The sequence below is a fragment of the Passer montanus genome, unplaced genomic scaffold, assembly GCF_014805655.1.
Source record: "Passer montanus isolate IOZ18808 unplaced genomic scaffold, ASM1480565v1 scaffold9, whole genome shotgun sequence".
Lineage (NCBI taxonomy): Eukaryota > Metazoa > Chordata > Aves > Passeriformes > Passeridae > Passer > Passer montanus.
The window spans coordinates 13,133,499-13,152,965 of NW_024374367.1; the positions used below are offsets into that span (position 1 = coordinate 13,133,499).

Below are 19,467 nucleotides of genomic sequence, written 5' to 3' on the forward strand. Positions count from 1 at the left end.
AAATAACCTGCACAGCCCATTTTTCAGTTTAAAAAAAAAATATTAAGTGTAGAAACACACACCAGACTGAAATGTGTGCTTAGTTTCCATCTGCTAGGAGGAATAGTGTTGGTCTTGTGCAGCAGAAAGCCTTTATAAACAGTATTCTATTTTATTGATGCTATATGTGGATTTTTATGTTATGTGGCAAGCGAAGGAGAATGAAAACACTGTAATTTATCCAAAACCATAAAATTATACTAGTACTAAAGTAATTACTTCACATATTAAAATACAGTTTCCTTTGCTTTCTTTTGTCATCACATAAAACGAGGCGTTGAGCGCGGCAGCGCGGAGGGGCCGGCGCTGCTCTTGCCTCCACAAAGGATTGACACATCCCGGATCAGACACTATATCACCTGACCCTTGTTGTTCTGTGACCCTAATTAATATTATACTCGCTGACATTTATGTATCAGAGCAATAAGCTAAACAGGAAACAATTTATGTCACCTAAAGCTTTTTAACAAATCGATGCAACTATTTGTAATTGCTTGTTTCACAAGATTAAAAGTACTCAGCCTTGATCTTCGCCCACAGTTTTGTGGCCAACATGACCTGTGCTTCCGTTGTAAAATAGGAGAGTTAGTGATCAGCACCTATTTCCATCAAGTAATCCATATTGCTAATATTTCTGGAATTTTAATGTAGTTACAATTTATAGCCGATCAAATGTGGTTACCTAAATTGCTGTTGCTAGTAGACAGTTTAACTGTCTTTATTAATTACAGTATAATTTAATGTTTGAGTACAGGCACTTGTGTTGGTCATTTTTACAGCCAAAGCAGTTATGTGCCTTATGACGAACCATTTTAGCATTTTCAATGGAAATTTGCTAATATGATGAGTGATAAAAATGTCAAACTCTGGTAAATAATGGTTATTGCTTTGGCTGGAATTAATCCTTGAAAGGACGGTTACCTTCAAATTAACATTATAACTTGAAGAAAAAAAATGTTTTTCAGGCTTCTGAGAGGCATAAAAAGTGGTCACTGGGCTCCTCTAAATAAATACAGACAGAGTGGCACAAAATGGGTTTTTTTTTCCCTTTTTCTTCAGGCTGACAAAGAAAATTCCTGTGGAAGAAAGGAGGAGGGATTGATAAACACCCCGAGGTGATGTTTCTTGCCATTTCCAGCTCATGTACTTTGAAGATCTCTAGCCAAGGTAATAAAATGGGGCAAAAAGAAGGACCTTGCTATGTCCCAGCTCCAGGATTTGTGGAAAAAAGCAGGTGTGGACACCATGAAGGTGCAAACACACCTGAGGGCCACATCCCACCACCTCAGTCATCACTGCTGGGGAGAATGGTGCCTTGTGGCTATGTGAGGATGAAGAGTGTTCAACGTGCCAGAATTAACCACCACTGCTAGGAGGATGAAAGATAGCCCTGATTAACACACCATTAAATGAACGTTTAACATCATCATTGAAGACTGAGCCTGATTAATAGGTCAAGAAGGGCTAATTACACCTTGTTGTCAGGAAGGGTGTGTGTATGTGTGGCTGTGTGTGAGCAGCACCAGGAATTGCCAGTCCCTTAAATTAGACCAATAATGTGAAGTTTGTCAGACTCTGTGATCATGGCCCAAGTTAAATGTCACTGATGGGATCATCTGCAGGGAGCAGGTGGGTGTGCAAGGAGCACATCAGCTGCCATGTCCTCCTGGGCCTCCAGCTCCTGAGCTTTTCCCTCTGGGGCAGGAGAAACCCAGAAAAACTACTCACAGGCTCCGGTTTTCTTTGGAAATTCCTCAGAGACGCATTGCCTCACCACTGCCCATAAAAGTGCTTTTCAGCTGTGGTGGAAAACAGCGTTTCTGCCTGGAAAAGGTATTTCCCAGCTGGCTCTTGCTGGTGGAGCAGGAAGGCATTGTGTGATGTTCCCTGGTGGAGCAGCCAGGGAGGAGAAATGTGATTAATAACACAAAGATGATACAGAAGGTGGCCATGAGCCAGATTCCCATCGGCTGCTGCAGGCAGCACTGGCTGGGACAGGAGGGGAAATGATGGTCCTGCTGCTCAGCTCAGTGCCAGCTCCTCAGCATGAGCTCCATGTGGCACCCACCCAGCAGCTCCCCTTAAACCCGAGCCCACGGGCATCAGCAGATGGCAAACATGACGTTTGGAACCCCAAATCAACTTTCTGAGGTGAGATGCCGGGGGGGTGGAGCAGCCAATTAATCTGTGATGGCTTTGTAGCCCCTGACCTGCTGGGGCTCACCCAGGGACACGTGTCCTACCTGCAGCTGACTCCCCCATTTTACAGATGCACACCATACCAATCACCAGCTTCTTCTCAAACCACTCTGCCCGTGACTTTGGAAAATTTAATCCCACAAATCCTCCCCAGTTTACTAAAATCTCACTGGTGAAGGAAGTGCACCACACAACTAAGGCTAAATTTGTATTATCTGTATTTTGATTATTAAAATCTACCAGTCCAAACCATTTGGGGACACACTATAATGAGTGTGCAAAGTTCCCCTCCCCCCCCCCCCCCCAAAAAAATATTTATCTGGTGTAATTTTATGATAGAATATTTTTATAAAATCATTTGTACTAATTTAAGCATTTATCATTATATGCAAAAAGATTTCTTGATGAGAATATTATAGACGGTGCATGTTTTTGACATTAGCATTTTATTTGGATGACTAATCTTGCAGATGTGAAATTTTAATGAATTATTCATGAAAAATCTCTCCTCTGAAATTTCAGTTTGCTGCTAATGCTAGTTATTAAACATTTTATTTTTCTTTACAAAACTTGATGAGGAAAATAAATGTGTGCTTATTCAAAAGAAAAAGAAGGTGGGTTTTTCCTTCAGTTTGTCTCAGGTGACAGTGCCAGTTGGGACGTTATCTGGTGTAATTTTATGATAGAATATTTTTATAAAATCATTTGTACTAATTTAAGCATTTATCATTATATGCAAAAAGATTTCTTGATGAGAATATTATAGACGGTGCATGTTTTTGACATTAGCATTTTATTTGGATGACTAATCTTGCAGATGTGAAATTTTAATGAATTATTCATGAAAAATCTCTCCTCTGAAATTTCAGTTTGCTGCTAATGCTAGTTATTAAACATTTTATTTTTCTTTACAAAACTTGATGAGGAAAATAAATGTGTGCTTATTCAAAAGAAAAAGAAGGTGGGTTTTTCCTTCAGTTTGTCTCAGGTGACAGTGCCAGTTGGGACTTTACTCTTCAGTTTTATGGACCAAGGGGTTGATCCTGCAAACCCCTTTTGGCAGGGGTGCAGTGCACATTCCCAGCCCTTCCTACCAAAGCCAGCACCATCATTCCCATCAGGGCACTGCACTGGGAAGGAGCTGCAGGATGAAGACGCAATCCTTTCCTGTGAGAAAGCAAATAACCCCCTGTGACCCCAATGGGCAAAACTGAAGGACTTAGTTGGAAAAGAGGATTAATTCCTTGAATGACAGTGTCTTCCCTGCTTCCAGTGCTCCAGCCTCACCCAACTGCCCTGTACAGACTGTCCACGAATCCACCACTGAAGTATTTTGTACTTGGATGTGGTTGGGGGAGACTCAAGGCAAGAGATGAGATTTGTCCATCCATGAATGAGCTAGGACATGGACGATGTGCCCACGGATCAGGGACCATGGGATGTGACACCAGAGTCACTGTGGGGGGGAACAACAAAACAAGAACTTCGGACATGGCAACTTGCATTACCAGTGTGAACAACCAGCATTTTTATTGCATTTGAGAATGCTATAATGTCAGTAATTAGTACTGACTACACAACATTTTTTATTGTCTGTATCAACAGACATGGAATGATGGAATTACAGTTGATGTAAGGAATGAGTTTCTTTTATGCCTTATCAAAAAAAAAAAAAAAATCTTGTTACTGGCAGCACATACACACGAAGCACCATGCTAACAGTCTGGACTGTACCATTTTCATCAAGGCTTATGGGTAGAAGATACTTGGTTACCTGTTCTGGGCCCATTAAAATGCAGTCCTGAACTGCAAATTCACCTCGCAAGACTAGAATACTAAATGACTTCTGAAACATCTAAAAAATCACTGTGAGTTCATTAACCAAAGGTACCAAAGGATTTCAAAAGAGTTTAAACACATTTGGTTGTTGGTTTTTTTTCCCATGCTATAATGAACGTGAGATTATTGGCGATCTGAAAACTACAATAGTTCAAAATTATTTTAAAAAACTTTATATATATATATTTATGTATGTATATATATAAAATATCTAATGATCTGCAATATTTGTAGAACCAGCATCCCTGCCCCGGTCTCTCCCCGAAGCTGAGCTCCAGGAAAGGGGAGGTGCAGGACCTGCCGCGGGACTCTTGCGAGTGAGAATCAAAAAAAGGTCTTTTTTTTTTGTGGTCACTTGTTCTACATAAGCCTTGATTCAGTTTTTGTATTTTTTTTTGTTTTTTTCATTTCACTTCTAGTTGAATGCAGAAACCTAACAGGTTTTACATTTACAAACTTTTTTTTTTTTTGTGGACAAGGAAGGCTTTGACTCTCATTCCTGACAGCGATTTACCTGATACATGGTACTACTTTCATAATGTACGCTTTTCTTTGAGAAAAAAAACATGTAACAAATTGTCTTTACATCTTGGCACCTTGTAAAGTTTTTTTTTTGTTTTTTTATACAAAAAGTTCAATAGTTTGACACTCCCCATTATTAATCACTACTTCACTGATAAACTTTGAAAGTGTGACCCTGGAATTCATCATGCAAAATATTTACTGCAGCAGGAGAAAAACATTTTTTTTTGAACGATTTTTTTTTTCCTTTCAAATATATGAACTTTGTTTAAGACAGCCAGAAAAGGCAGTGGTAAGATAACAGAAGGGGTGGGAAAGTATCAAAAAAACCAGCTTAAACACAAAAACTGTACAAAAATGCTTCGATCAATGATAACAGGAGAAAAAAAAATCTGTCAACTATGTTACAATTTAAAAGCTGAAAAAAAAAGTCAGGGATTTTCTCCCACATGTCAGCAAATGTCATCCAATATTCTTAAAGCAAGGATAACTAAATAAAATACATGTGCAGCGTATTCTGCAATTCCATTACATACAGTAGTTTTTTTTTTTCAAAGCTATTTTTTAGTATAGTTAATATAAAGCAGTTGCACAAAAAGCAAAAGGTGTTTTGACAAACAGGTCTGCATTTATTCCTTTTGAGGAATGATATCTAAAAAAAGGACCTTTCCACCTTTTCCTCCCTCCCCACCCTCCCCCCAAAAGACAAAGGCTCACACAGACACAGTGGGATATATATGTACAACATAATAAACCCCTCCCTAAAGAAGCAACTGTATATCCAAAGGGATACAGAATCAGAATTGTAAAAATCATAGTGAAGTTTGCTTGATGTAAAGCCTGAGATTTTCAGTTGGTTCTTCTGCAAGGCTGCAACACCTGCCAGATATGTTAAACTCTAATTTTTTGTTTCTTTTTCTCTTTTTTTAATTTTTTTTATTTTTGCTACAGTCTTTAGACTAAGCATGCAAGACATACAACTAAGTGCAACTGAGTGAAATGTATTTTTTATTTACTCATTCCCTAACAGTTTGGACTGAGGTATGCGTACTAACAGTTTTCTCATGCTGTTATCTTTACTCATGTCTAGCTACACATGCTGAGAATGAACTAATCTACCAGATTTTTATCCCCCTTCTGAATACCGAACTAACCAGCAAACCACTCAGTTTTGAAGCACAGGGCTCAATTCTCATGATCCCTGTCTGGCTACCGCCGGCACGTCACGAAGCTGCCTGGATATAATTTAAACCAAAACTAAAAAAAAAAAAGAAGGAAAAAAAAAAGAAAATGTTTCCAAATGACCACAGACTGCCCTTTTTTTTTTCTTTTTTTTTTCCTTGTCTTTTTGAAACAGAAAGCAGAGTTGAGTTTTATAAAAGTAACTGCCAATAAAATTTCTTGTACCAAAGCTTATGAGTGGACAGGAGTGTTATTTCCTTATGAAAAATGCTGACCAAAAAACTAAACAAAACTGAGTAAATGTGCCAAGATCAACCAAAATTAAAGCAGACATCCCAGCACAGTCCCGGAACAGAAGTGGCACACAATCTGTAGAACCAAAGACCAAAAAATTTTTTTTCCTTTTTATTCTAGAAATACCATTATGTCGTCCAGTTAAATTGTGGGAGCTTTTCTGTTCTCTTGTGTGTTTTATTAAACTGTCTCCTTTATGTGATACTCTAATTTTCCACGAAATAATTGTGTCTTTGCTTTCTTCAGCTCCCTTCTCATAGCTCCCCCAGTAACACTGATTCCTAGTTTTAACCTCAAAAGCTCTCCTCGATTCCTCTTTACAGACTTTCATTTTGGTCACTGTAAAGAATTGCAAATAAAAAGTAACAACTTTGGTTCAGACATCTACTTGGCCTTCTAAATTTTCTAGAATAAAGGAGCAGTTTCCCTCTCAGGTTAGCAATAGCCCACATCTTTTCATTTCCCTCTAAATTCTTCAACCTCCTTTGATCAACAATAAGAGGATATTTGGCTTCATAAGATAAAGCATATAACAGAGAACATAATTTACCTTTGTGTAATATCTTTGGTAATTTTAGGGAAAAAAAAGGTACAAAGAAGAATATAAATTAAGCTCTGAAAGGCTTTTCGAAATAATAAAAAAAAGCTACAGTCCTACATAAATAAATGAGTGACGGAAAAGTGGTTGCAGAATGAAAATGTTTAGGTGTTTGGTGACTGAGGTTTACTGACCTATGGCAACAGATTTTGTATGTCGTGTTTGCTTTGCAGAGCTTTGCCAGTTTTGCCTAACAAGCCCCGGCGCCAATTCTCTCCCAACTCTCCCGACTCCTCCGGCGAGGTTTCCATACTGGCTGGTGTAATATTGCATAACAATCCTAACTGCAGTACTGGATTTGCACAGCTGAAAATTAACACTTTAGCATTAGTGGGGCCCCGTCCTTATTAACTCCCGTAACAAGTTCAATCTGAAATCTAATTTGTATTCAAACAGATTAACGCCACCGAGCAATCCTGAACTGATGTTTAACCGTGAAACATCACCATGTACAGTAACAATTTGATGAAGTCATCTTTCCAACCACCATTTGCAAATGCAAATGTGAAAAAACAATAGAAAAAAAATAAAGTTGTAATAATAAATGTTTAGGTGCCCATCTCGGTAATCTTAGATATTCCAGAAAGATTTGTTGACCCATTAGAACTCGTGTTAAACAACCGAGAACCTGCCACTGTACTATTCATTCTCTACTAAAAGTGAACTCTGTTGGTGCTGCATATGTTTCTTTGTGCTGTTCAATTTTGTGGCATTTGCTAATATTCACCGTTGCTGCCAAAAAAAAAATAAATCAAAAAAATCAAAAAACCTAAACAAAACAAGAATATATTAAAAATACTGCTTTGTGGAATGAATCTGTGTTGCTTCCTACAGTGTTTCTATGTTCATCTGTCATTCATTCTCATTCTTGCAGTACTTCGTTCCTCTCTCTCCGTTGGACAACCCTTCCACATGTATCGTGCAGCATTTGGGACCTTTTCAAAAAACAACAACAACAAAAAAGGAGACACCGAAATGGAATGTTTTCCATAGCTAAAGAAAACATGGTGGCATCTGAAGGAAATTGGAATGAATGACAGAAAAAACTACAAACAATTCAATGACATTCAGCTTCGTATAATAAAAACACCTATTAACATTCATCACAAAGTACAGAAAACGTTGAAGCCTCTGAGAGGCCCTGGGCCCAGATGAGGCCTGAGGTCAGAACTTAAAATGGTAGAGGAGAAGTGGGGCGGGGGAAGAAAAGCAATACATTAAAAAGTTTGGGATAATTTTTTCTTTGAACCCCTCCCCGATATACACACTCACACGCACGCACACATACCCACACACGTGCACACACAGGCCTTCCCCATCCCAAATGGAAGCAAAAAAAAAAACCAAAAAAAAAAAGAAACCAACCAACGAAACAAAAAAAAATGGAGTAAAGGCAGTGATAATCAACATGCAGTACTGTGCAAATATGTTGTCCATTGGAATCCTTAAAATCTGGGCAAAGACTTGATCTGCAGTTCAGGTGTACATGCTCAGTTTGATGTCCTCAAGTGTCCAAAATTGGCAGGACCTGCAGTCCACAGCTGGCTGCTAAATGCAAGTGAATCAGTTTAGCAAATTTACAACACTGATGTTGACTGTAAGAGAGGAAAATCCCAAGTACCAAACAAGTCCATCCAATGCACAGAGTACAAATTCCTTTTTTCAACAAAAAGTAGAAAAATCAAAAATACTCCCAAATGGGATACTTGATGGCACTAAGAGTTAACATATTTCATAGTTGTCAAAGTGGACTGAGAATCCTCCAGACTGTACAATAATGGAGAGATTTCACAGCTAAGTTTGACGTGTTCTTCCAATCTTCATTCTCAGGATAACGATGTCAGACATACTCATTCTATGTCCTCATTTACAGGTTCATCTTCATAATCTCTGTCGTGATCAAAATCTGGACTGTGGTTGGCTGTTGTCACTAAGGATAGTGGCCCTTCATTTTCATCTGGGTCTAATGGTTCTTCTTTGACATGCACAGGGTGCCTGGAAAACGAAACAACAGACAATCAGCAAGTTGCTCATTAAAAAATGGTTTTGACAGTGCAGGTGCTTTGGGGAGAAAGGCAAGGTGGTTTGGGGGGTTCAGTCCTGGAGGGCCAGGTCTGAGAGCTCCAGGCCACCAAGGAGAAGACCCTCAATGTCTGTGCTGGCCACAGAAGCCAAGCTAAGCACTGTCTCCCAGGTAACAATCAAGAGAAAAAGAGTGAACAGCCTCAAGTTACCCCACAAGAGCTTTAGGCTGGATATTAGGAAAAATTTCTTACAGGCTGCCCAGGGGAGTGATGCAGTCACTGCACCCAGAAGCCTTCAGAAAACATGTGGACGTGGCACTTAAAACACGGTTTAGTGGTGGGCTTGGCAGTGCTGGACTCAACGATCCTAAAGGGCTTTTCCAAGCTTAATGATTCTAAGATTCCACAAAGGCTGCGCCGGGCAGGCAGCACTCAGCCTCCCTGGGAAAACACTCTGGGAGGAGCACCTCGATAGGGTTTCCGTCTTGGGATGGAGAGAAAACGCTCTCAGCTGACACATTAAGTTAATATGATCTTTGGATAAATAAGTGGGATATGCATCCAAAGGGGAAGGCAGCGGCCTGCCAAGGCCGGGCTAATCATCCTCGCTGTGTGTGCAGCGTCTCTCGTTAACATGCAGAACCTGTGAGACAACTCTCCAGAGGACGACCCCAAGTGAGGTTCTATCATTAATCAACTTCAAGCAAACACAGCAAAGAGACACCATGATACATGCTTTAAACTCCAAATTAATGCATATTTTTACTAACTGTCAATAAGGGAAGAAAAGCCCTGCCAGGAAACACAAACAGAGAGGAAAAGGCTCGCTCAACACAACAATATGATAAGAAAGCACAGTCCTAACGAGAATAATAACACTGTCAGCTGTAAACAAGGCAGAACATGATCCCCAGCTCATGGTGGGCACAAGGATGTACTAAAAAGATGAGATCTGCCAAATTTCTCATTACAGCAAAGCACATGAATAACCCGCAGGGGAATGGGGCTTGGTCATTCAAAACGGGTATGATAACAATTGAAAAATGTTGTTCGTAAATCATATTTACAACAAATCCTATACAAATACAAATTACCTTTTTTTACCTCTCTTTTTTCTTTTTTTTTTTTGTTCAGAAGCTTTTGAAATGTAAAGTAGCCATGTGAGTCAATAGTGTCTTGTTGGTGGGACTTTATAGGAAAGTAGGATTTTATTGACATTACCAAGTATTAATAATGCGACACAGTGATGGAGACCCTGTTTGCTTCCTAAATAATTGATGTTGTAGGCAATCCCTTAAAATAAAGTGTTAATGAGTTCAAGTCCCACTCTGTCTCTCACCGAGATGATACCCACCTCCAAGACTCATGTTTTTTCTTCTGTGCAGGCTGATTTAACCCTTTCACATATGCAACACGAACACACAACCTGAAGCACACACCTTCACTGTAAGAACTTTTCCTCTGCTTGCACAGCTTTGCTTTAAAATGAATGATTTAAAATAGCTGCATTGTATTTTATGCTTTGTGTGGATAGCAATGACAACACTGTTTGTACTCCAGTGCACGGAGAAACAGCAAGGATAAATCACTGGGCAGGGAAAATGCACTCAGCATCCACAGAGAGACCAAACCTAGCCTTGCCTACTTCAAGTGAGCCAGTTTTACCCCTCTATCCTGTTTATTTCTTTATTCACGCTTGAGCCTGGTAAGTTTAGGAAGCATCCAACTTGCTGACTACAGACAATTCAAATGTGAGCTGCAAATGCCTTTCAAGTCCCTGCTTGTTTCAACTTTTTGAGTTGTAAAGTGCTGGATCAATATTCAAGTATTAACTGCACCTTCCAACTCATCCAAAGGAACGCCGGGGAGAAGTGATGCAGTATCTATGTACACACACCTTTTCCCTTCAAATTCCCTAATATGTATCCTATCAACACATTCTGGGAGCCAAGAGGTTCCTCTGCATGTCACGTAATTTTTGAAAAAATTACACACCAAGAGCACAGCTCATACAGTTTTTAACCCAGCTAGTGAAAAAGGAGGGGTAAAGAAAAAACTGGAAGGAGACAATTCAAGGATCAGAGGTTAAGAATTGGCAAAAATGTATAGGAAGTTGGAGGTGTGCACGTGCTACCTGTCCCAGCAGCTCATGGCCTCAGTGAATACTGAACTATGGTGAATACCTGCAACTAGAAAAACTTAATATTATGAATAGGCTGTGGGGCCCCTCACTTGGGAGAAAACATGAAATGAAAAACAGAAGTAAAAGGGGGATAGAGCAGCTGCACTGAGAGCCCAATAAAGCCTGTGCTACTCGCCCTTTATGGCAGTGATCTTTTTTACTGCTGTTTTCATGTCAAAGTCTTGCTTTTTTGCTTTCTGGTTTTGATGCTGCCGCTGCTGGGCTTATTTTTGTTTTTTTTAAAGTATTATTTTTGAAAACACAGAAGGGAGATTTTCAAAGGGGAGAGGAGAGCACATGTCACGTGCAGTGGAGAGGCCTTGGTGCATGGAGTGGAGTTTCTCCAAAAGCTGCCCAGTGTCCCAATGCATCCCCACCACCTCAGGTGCCAGCAGGTTGGACAGGTGCTCACTGTGCTCAAAACCACTCTAAGTGCTGTGAAAGCTATTCAAAGGTCCCCAAACCTTTCCAAAGAAAACTCTGCCCCTCTTCTGGTTTTGTTATGAAACCAGGTGAAACCAGGTGGTTTTAACTGAGGTTCTCTTTGAGGTTTGGTGTGATTCCCAGAGGTCAGAAAACAAAACTTGAGGTGTGAGAAGCAACAGAAGTTATGAAAAGCTCTGCATGACCCTGGGTGAGACAAAGCCAGAGAGGGCCACAAAGCCACAGGGAGCAGAGTCACACCAGCCTCCCCCAGCACCTCACATGTTGCACAAACATCAGACAGTGAGCTTGGCAAAATCTCCATCCCCTAAATGAGGAGGTTATCTGGGTAACACAGCCCCCAGGGAGAGGAGCTGCAAGGAAAACAATGCCAAAAAATTCCAACTCCTTGTGTATTCTGTCAGATGTAACCACAAAATGGCATGTGAGGAGGAAACCTTCTTGAATCTGTGATTTTTCTCAAGCATTTCTGAGCAACTGAAATAAGTAAGCTTAAATAATCTTGAAGGCAAAGGGAGACTTTCATATCCTCTCAAGTTAAGTCTGAATTTCTATTTACCACCTCACCAAATCCTCAAAATGGGGAAGGAAAACTTCCTTTAGAGACTGAAGAATTCAGTCTGCTGAATTACAGAAAAGGTAAATGCTGGGTTAAGCAACAAGAAAAAGAAAGGCGAGGGGGAAAGAGGGCAAAGAAAAGAAAGGGTTTCCCATTTCTGTTTTCACAGCAGCAGAAATTCAACACATTCCTTTTAAGTAGATGCCTGGGACTCCAGAAGGGGTTAACAATAAATAACCTTGCTGAACAGAGATTCCCCTTCTTTTCACATCTGAGTAATTCTTTTGTTTGTCCACTCTGGGAACAGAGGAGTTTTTAATAAAGCTGACTGTTGTTTAAAGCCACTGAGTTCTGGTGGTGCACACAGCATGGAGTAGTTTGCTTTGTGGCTACCTTTGGAGCATATCAGGATGAAAGTGTTATGTCCCCAAGCTGTAATTATGCGACTACTTTCTAGTGTTTCAAAAGGAGGGAGAGAGAAGGGGAAAAAAAACCCACCCTAGCTGTGGTTCAATGTGTCATAAAAAGGAAACGAATGAGCGGTAATAAGACTTCAGCTAAAGTGTTAGACTTCTTAGCTGTCATGTTAACAAGGTCCTTTAAACCTTACAATAAAGTTTAAAACTTGATTTCTTCCAATACACTGAAATTGTTTAAAAAATATTTTGCATAATGACAAGGAAATCTGTTCTGAGAAAAAAAAATGAACATGTTGTTAACAAAGCAGGAGCATGGAAAATAAAAAGGTTTCACAGTGTCTGTAAAGTCGCTGTTGACTTATGTTTTTATTTAGTAAACAGGGTAAACCCTATGACGTGTGAATGGTGCTCTGGCTTTAGATCCCTTCAAACTACTTAGAAACACCATTATAATGGGGAAGCTCCGAGGCTGGTATTGGAACATCACCCGGCCACATTTTACTTAAGCAAAAAGAAATGTTCAGCAGAGAACACATATATTATCAATTCTGAGAAAATGAAAACACTCAGGAAACAATCATTTCCATATTACAACAGAAAATTGGATTTTCTGGTGAATAATGAAAATGAGGCATCACTCCCCCCGACCTCCTCTCTCTCCACTATTTGTTCTGTGCCCCTCACCTTGGTATCAATGTGCTAAGAGATGATTATTAAGTGCAACAAAGGCCACAGCTATGCACAGTTCTGGAAGATGTCCTAGCCTGTTTCAACTCGGTTATTTTTCCCTCCTCTCAGTCTATTCAAAGACAAGGAAACCTTAGGTGAAATGAGAAGTGCATGAACTGCACTAGCCTTGAACTTGCAAAAAAATAATTACTCGGATTAACACAACATCATAAACGTTCATCCTTGTCTGTTAGGCCAGGAGAAACCCTTGGGAGAAGTCTTGTTTCTTGAGAAAAGTCATGTCCCTCCACTCCTCCTTCACGCCAGCCCTGCGTGGTCACAGGCAGAGGATAACAAATTGTGACTAAAACTGCCTGGAGATGAATCCGTCTGTGAGAGACGGAAAGTGTGTCATGCAACGTTACTTTGGGAGAGATAATTAATACTGCACAAACAATCACTGGGAAAGCTAAACACATTATTTGAATGTTTTGAAGTAAATGGTAAAAGACAATGTTTAAATTAATTATTAATTAAAAATGAATGTTGCCATCTTTAAAGATTTTTTTTTCAAAGCACTTTGTGCACTGATTTAAAACACTGCAATATCAAAGTATCCAGAGCCTCAGATTCCTTCGTGCCCCCTCCCCTCTGACAACACATTATGCAGGTGGGAAACTTTTTTGCCATTAAATGCTAATTAGTTTCACAACTAATTACTACCGTGGTATTAGGTTAATGTTTTTTCTACTTTTTGATTTAGACTTACTTTTGTAAATCCCTTATTCAAATTACTTTGAAGTAGAAGACTACAAATTAGTTCTCTTTTTAATGTGTAATGTGAGCCCTGGCAAGCCAGCCAGTAATTTTACAGGCTGTTTTAAGGAGCAGGGGGAAGACGGGCAGCACGGTCACTCACAGGTACCCAACTGCTCCGCCGAGCTTTCGGGAATGACAGGACTTGTAAACTCCGGCTTCATCACCAGCCGCCAATTACCCGGCGTGTGATGTGAGGGGAGGGGGGAGTTTACAGCTTTGCAAACTCACTCCGTCACCCCATAAATACTGCACACACCCATCGGGGCATCACACCCTTCCTGCCTTACCCTTTCCTGCGCCTGCCCGCTGCCCGGGTGCCGCTCACGTTGAGCGGGGCAGGCGAGCCCCCGCCGCCTCATGCGGTTATAGACGCGCTCATTACACCGCCGTCTGTTGCTATAATGCCCCTATTAATTCTCCTTTTGATATTTTAAGAGCAATCTATAAATCACACAGACCTTCATGTTAATGCTTAGCAAGACCGTTTTGTGTTGAGTGGGGTTTTTTTTTTTTGACTTGCCAAACAAGCCCATTTCCCAGCTCTGCCCCACGGGCCGTGCTCATCACGCCATCCAAAGGGGAGGGAAACACAGGTTTTCTCCAAGAAGCACAGCTGCCTGTGAGGTTTTGCAAGGTTTAAAGAAGAGAACTGCAAACAAGTGAACAATTTTATAAGCCCTGTGTCCTTCTTGGACTGGATTGAGCAGATCAGTTTTATACGGAAACTGGTAAATGACTCTTTTATGTTCAAACCACCCTACGCATGTCCCAGATGGAGGCAAACGTCTGCTCTTGCTGCTCCATCCATGAAGCTCAGGAAGGAGCCAGGAGTCTCCAGAGTCACCCTTGAGCAGATGGTAGGACAAGACCTAGAGCCTCTGCTGTACTTACATCGCTTGCATAGGGGAACGTCCTGGACTGCTGTCACTCCCGTTACTGTTCGTATGCTCCATTGCACCATTGAGCTCTTCCCTCATCGCACTGGCTAAATTGCCCAGAGTGGGATTTCCCATGGAAGCAGTAGTGTATAGAGGTATACTGTTCTCAGCCATTGAAGCCTGCCAAGGACACAAACAAATCCATAAAGAGCCATGACTAACATTTTTATACACTGCACAACACACTCACGCGTTCCAAAACATTCTCCACATTTACATTATTTGCAATTACAGGTTCTTTTAAATATTGTACTTTCTGATAGGTATTACCCTGGTTCCATCAAGGGAAATTTAACATCATTTAGATCTGGGTTTAAGCATTCATAGCTGTATTGGCTTATAAGAGGATGAAGCCTTCCCTTCCCTATTTGGAATTACACACCCTGGAAAAAAGAAAATGTACTTTCCCTATTTTTGCTTCATGAAATTATGTTTGGGGCTTTGGGGTATTTTTTATGGCTTAGGTTTGGGCTTTGTTTCTAATGAAATGGGGGAAAAAATTGGAACTGGCTCAGCTGATAACTCCTTCCCACTGGAGTGAGTGGGCACCAAGCAGGAGTGCAGCATCACAGAGTTTGATTTTCCTTGGGACGTGTGAGGCTGCCATCAGTGCTAACTGGATCAGAGCTGCACCAATCTAGCTGAGAGCCGAACCACTCCATGTGGAATTTTTTAAACCTCAACAACTCAATTCTTACCTTAGCTGTTACAGATCTGTTTTATTTTGATTTTTCCCTTTGTTCTAAGGAAACACCGTGCAGCGGCACACTGGAGTTAACTTTCTAAATGGAAATCTTTGTAGGAAGAGAATGAACTGTTAAATATTTTCCTTCTGATTCCCACCGTTCTGCCTGCTAATATTTACTGTGTGTCAGCATTAGCTCATGTTGACAGCACAGTCCCGGCCCGGCGCAGCAGCGGTGGGAACGCAGAAACCCCGAGCCCCGGAGGAGCCCAGTGTTTGCTGGGGATGGGGGCACTGGAATGGGAGGGAGGCACAGGGATGGGAGGCACAGCTTTCCAAGGCTGTAGCGCCCAGGGACTGGAAGGACATTTAACCATTTCATCCATCCCAGCTGGATCTGGCTGACATCATCTGTGGCTCCCGGAGCCGTGTCAGTGCCGGGCAGCCACAGACGCTGGCTCGGCAGCACTTGACCTGCTCTGGGGAGAGGTCAGCTGGCTGCAGTGGCCAAGTAAAAAAAATCCATCAGGCTGGGTCTGCATGATTCAAACCTGGCCTGTGGGAGGGGAATCCATGCAAATGCACTCCTCACCAAATGCTCTTGCCTGCTCCTAATTTGTGGGACAGAACTCCTTGCTTGTTGCCAGCCAGCAGCTTGACCCAGGCAAGCAGACCCAGAGAAAGGGTGACGGGAGATGGGATGGGAGGGCAAGACCTGCCCTCACTGCAGCATCTCCAGGAGCACAGACCCCTTTATTCTTCCCTACGCTGACCTCTCCATGTGCAGCCCTATGTGTCACACGTGATTACAAAAGCTATTCTAACGGGGAGGATTATTTTTATCTTCTTGATTCAACAACCGGCAAACTCATTGTGATTAGGGGATGCAAAGAATGGTTCACATTTCCTGCACTTGGCAAAATAATGACTCAAGTTCTTCACCCACAGTGATAACTTGTAATTGCAGTAAAGCAATTCACTGGGGGAGAGGTGGGGCACAAGGAATATCTGCTAGGAAGACAGTAATAGGGGAGGGGGTGTTTTGGGAGTCCCTGTTGACCCACTGGCAAAAAACAGAACTGGTGAGAGCTGGAGTCCCCATACCTTCCACAGACAGAGGGGGGAGAGAGCTGCTTCTTCTCCCTGGCCACGAGGGAAAACAGATAGAGGAGATGTCAGCAGGGTCTGGGTGAAGGAGAGGGGAGGATCTGCCACCCCACAGGAAAAGAAACCACAGCCTGCCATGCTGGCAGCACACAGCCTACTGTGAAGATCCCATGGTGCTCACAGGGATGTGCAAGGAGCAGCCCTTCCCAGAGCCCACAAAAGCTGGGGGAACACTGCTCATCCATTATTAATTAGACTGAATGTGGGCCCTGGCAGGTAAGGCAGCAGCCACCTGCATTAATTGCCCAGACTCTCTACAGCCTCACAGAACCCACTGTGATTTTGCCTCCAAAATTCAATGGCAGGGGGAGAAATGTGGAACCTGCTGGTGTATTTTCACCCTAAAAAAACCTGCCTCAGTGAAATGGTTATTATTCATCCCCATTTATTAGAGGGGTGACAGTGGCAGCAAATCTGGCCCAGGCTCTTCTCTCCATCAGCTCAGCTATGGGGGGGCACAAGGACGTGGCTCTCTCAGGAAAAGTGGGGAATGGAAGCAGTTTGGAGGTTATCAAGAAAGACAAGAATGGATGGAGATGACGACAACGACACGTGTTTCAGAAATAAAACACGAACAGTTCCATATGATAAGCATATTAATTGAAATTAGTCACATAGTTAACAATGTGAAGAAATGCAGGATCATTTCATTTTTGCCTTTCAGCCTCATGAATGTAAAATGTGCTTGTAATCTTAATACTATTCAGGAGACAAAGCAGTCTTTAAAAATCACACTTCACAAGACTCAAGGGAAAATAAGTTACTAATGAATGGTATTTACAGTTGCTTCATTTAAACATGCCTTCCTGGGCTTTGCAGGAGTTACTGCATAAACTCAAAAAATTAGAAGAAAGGCAAAACACCACTTTCCTCCTAATAATTTATTTCTTGGTTCTGAAAAGAGAAGTCTGCTAAACCTTCTATAAAACATGACTGCCCAAGCAAACAACCATGGCCATCAGTGAACTTCTAGAGAAGTGACCCCAAGAAGCACCTGGGGTGCAACCATGCATGGTGTTGCCTCCTGGATTAATTCATAACATATAAACCAGGTTTGAACCCCCACACAAACACACAGACCCCACTGCAAATCAGGGTATGGTAATGCATTTGCGTCTTTGATTTATGCAGAGAACACTGACTTCACCTAGGGTATTTGAGATTGACTCAGGAATTTATTGAAAGGGGAAAAAGGGCACAGGAAAAAGGGCTGGAGACATGGACATTTTTAGGCTGCAAGTTATTAATTCTGCACCCATACTTTGTATATTTTTGCATAGTGAAAAAACTGAATTTTTGTCTTACTATTACAGTTTAAACCAATAAAAATGATCTTTTATTTTCTATAGGAATTGCACCATTTATTTTTTACCAACAATAGGAAGATATGCAAAAATAGCCCTTAAAAGAAAAGAGGGAAAAATGATCTGCTTTCTCTTTAAAGCCATGAACAATAGAAGGTCACGTGCCACAGTATCCTATCATTCAGCACATTAATAGCTGTGCTAGAGTAATTACACTTGTGGTATTTTTGCCTCAAGTGAAATTCTGAAATAAGAGGATGGAAATTATGATACTGCTGATAAATATTAATAAGTGAACTTTTAATTTTTTTGCCACAATATTCAAAATGCTAAGCATCTAGCTAATGCTGAAGCAGCCTGATATGTGTTTGCCTCCAGGGACTATGATGCTTTATGCACTTAAGAAAAAAGTTTAACGGAATTAAAATTTAATATCTAATTAGAGCAAGGCTAATATATTTTGAAATGAGTGGGGAAGACACACGCCTCTGTTGCATATTTGCTACAGTCATTAATCTTACCTGTAAAGCAGCATTGAGAGGTGTGCAGTAGGTGTGGCTGGTCTGTATGTTTTTAATAAGAGAAGGGTTACTGCATAAGAAAAACATAAAAAAGAGAGTTAAATGCAACCAACTTCTGTGCCAGCGTTTCAAGCACGTAATGCTTCCTCCCCCACCAGAAAACTAGAGCTGAGACTGGTTTTCCACACGAGCTCTCTTTCGTTTCTCTCTTTTTTTTTTTTAATTTAAAGAAAATATCTGAGTTTTCGGCTATGGTTATCATATTTGCCTTTACTAAATAAGGAACATCGTTATCTCTTGACGTTACCTCGCCATGTGTTCTACTACCCTGCGTTAGTGGCACATCTTGGCATCTCTGCTCATTTTAGCTGTGTTCAGGAGAAATTCTCCAATTTTCGTCGTGTCTGGGAGCCCGTTACCACGTGAAGGTCCTTCGTGAGGAGGCAATGATCAAAAGCATCACGGGACATTTTAAACTCTGCTTCATCCAAATGACTCTCCAAGTTGCTGGCAGTGAAGTCTCTCCCAGTGGAGGGGAGGGAGTCTCTCCCAGTGGAGGGAGGCACCACGATGAGAGGATTTATCTGCTCCATGTCATTTCCTGCCATGCCAATGGCCACTGTGAGGGCTATCCACACCACTGCCCCAAGCAGCCTGTGGGCATGGAGGCTCAAGGGCAGGCAGAAACCACCACACTGCCCTGAAGGCCATTTTTAGTAAAAAATATTCTGGTGTGCTATTTTGGACTCTTATTTTTGTCACCTTTACGTAAGGGGCCAGATTTGAGGAAAAGGAATGGGGAGCACATGGGCTCTCTCTTTAGGAGGCATCCCAATATCACCGGTTCCATCAGGAGATAAAAAAAAAAATAATTAAAATCATGAAATAGAAGCTAGGCAGAAAAAATGCCCATGAAAAGTAGCCCCCGTAAGTTTTATCACTAACTGAGCATGTTTTTATTTTAATTTTATTCACGTGGGGATAAATTATGGCGAGCAGAGTCTTAACTGAGCTCCTTGCACAGGGACCAGCAAGGATCCGTTGTCCAGGAGAGATGGCCTTC

General features: G+C 41.4%; 1 protein-coding gene across 16 annotated transcripts in view; it reads right to left on the minus strand.

Moving 5' to 3' along the window:
- Positions 1 to 3,737: 3,737 nt before the first annotated feature.
- FOXP1 (forkhead box P1) overlaps positions 3,738 to 19,467 on the minus strand; it is a 380,068-nt gene continuing 364,338 nt past the window's right edge. For 11 of the 16 annotated variants that reach the window (XM_039733865.1, XM_039733866.1, XM_039733864.1 and 8 more), the window contains 4 exons: positions 18,405 to 18,474; positions 16,517 to 16,555; positions 14,681 to 14,847; positions 8,524 to 8,668 (listed from right to left, as the gene is read on the minus strand). In XM_039733865.1, the coding sequence (XP_039589799.1) occupies positions 8,524 to 8,668; positions 14,681 to 14,847; positions 16,517 to 16,555; positions 18,405 to 18,474 (421 nt within the window). Of the gene's footprint in view, positions 8,669 to 14,680; positions 14,848 to 16,516; positions 16,556 to 18,404; positions 18,475 to 19,467 lie in introns of all 16 variants that reach the window. The other 5 variants (XM_039733877.1, XM_039733876.1, XM_039733880.1 and 2 more) reach the window with 1 other exon arrangement.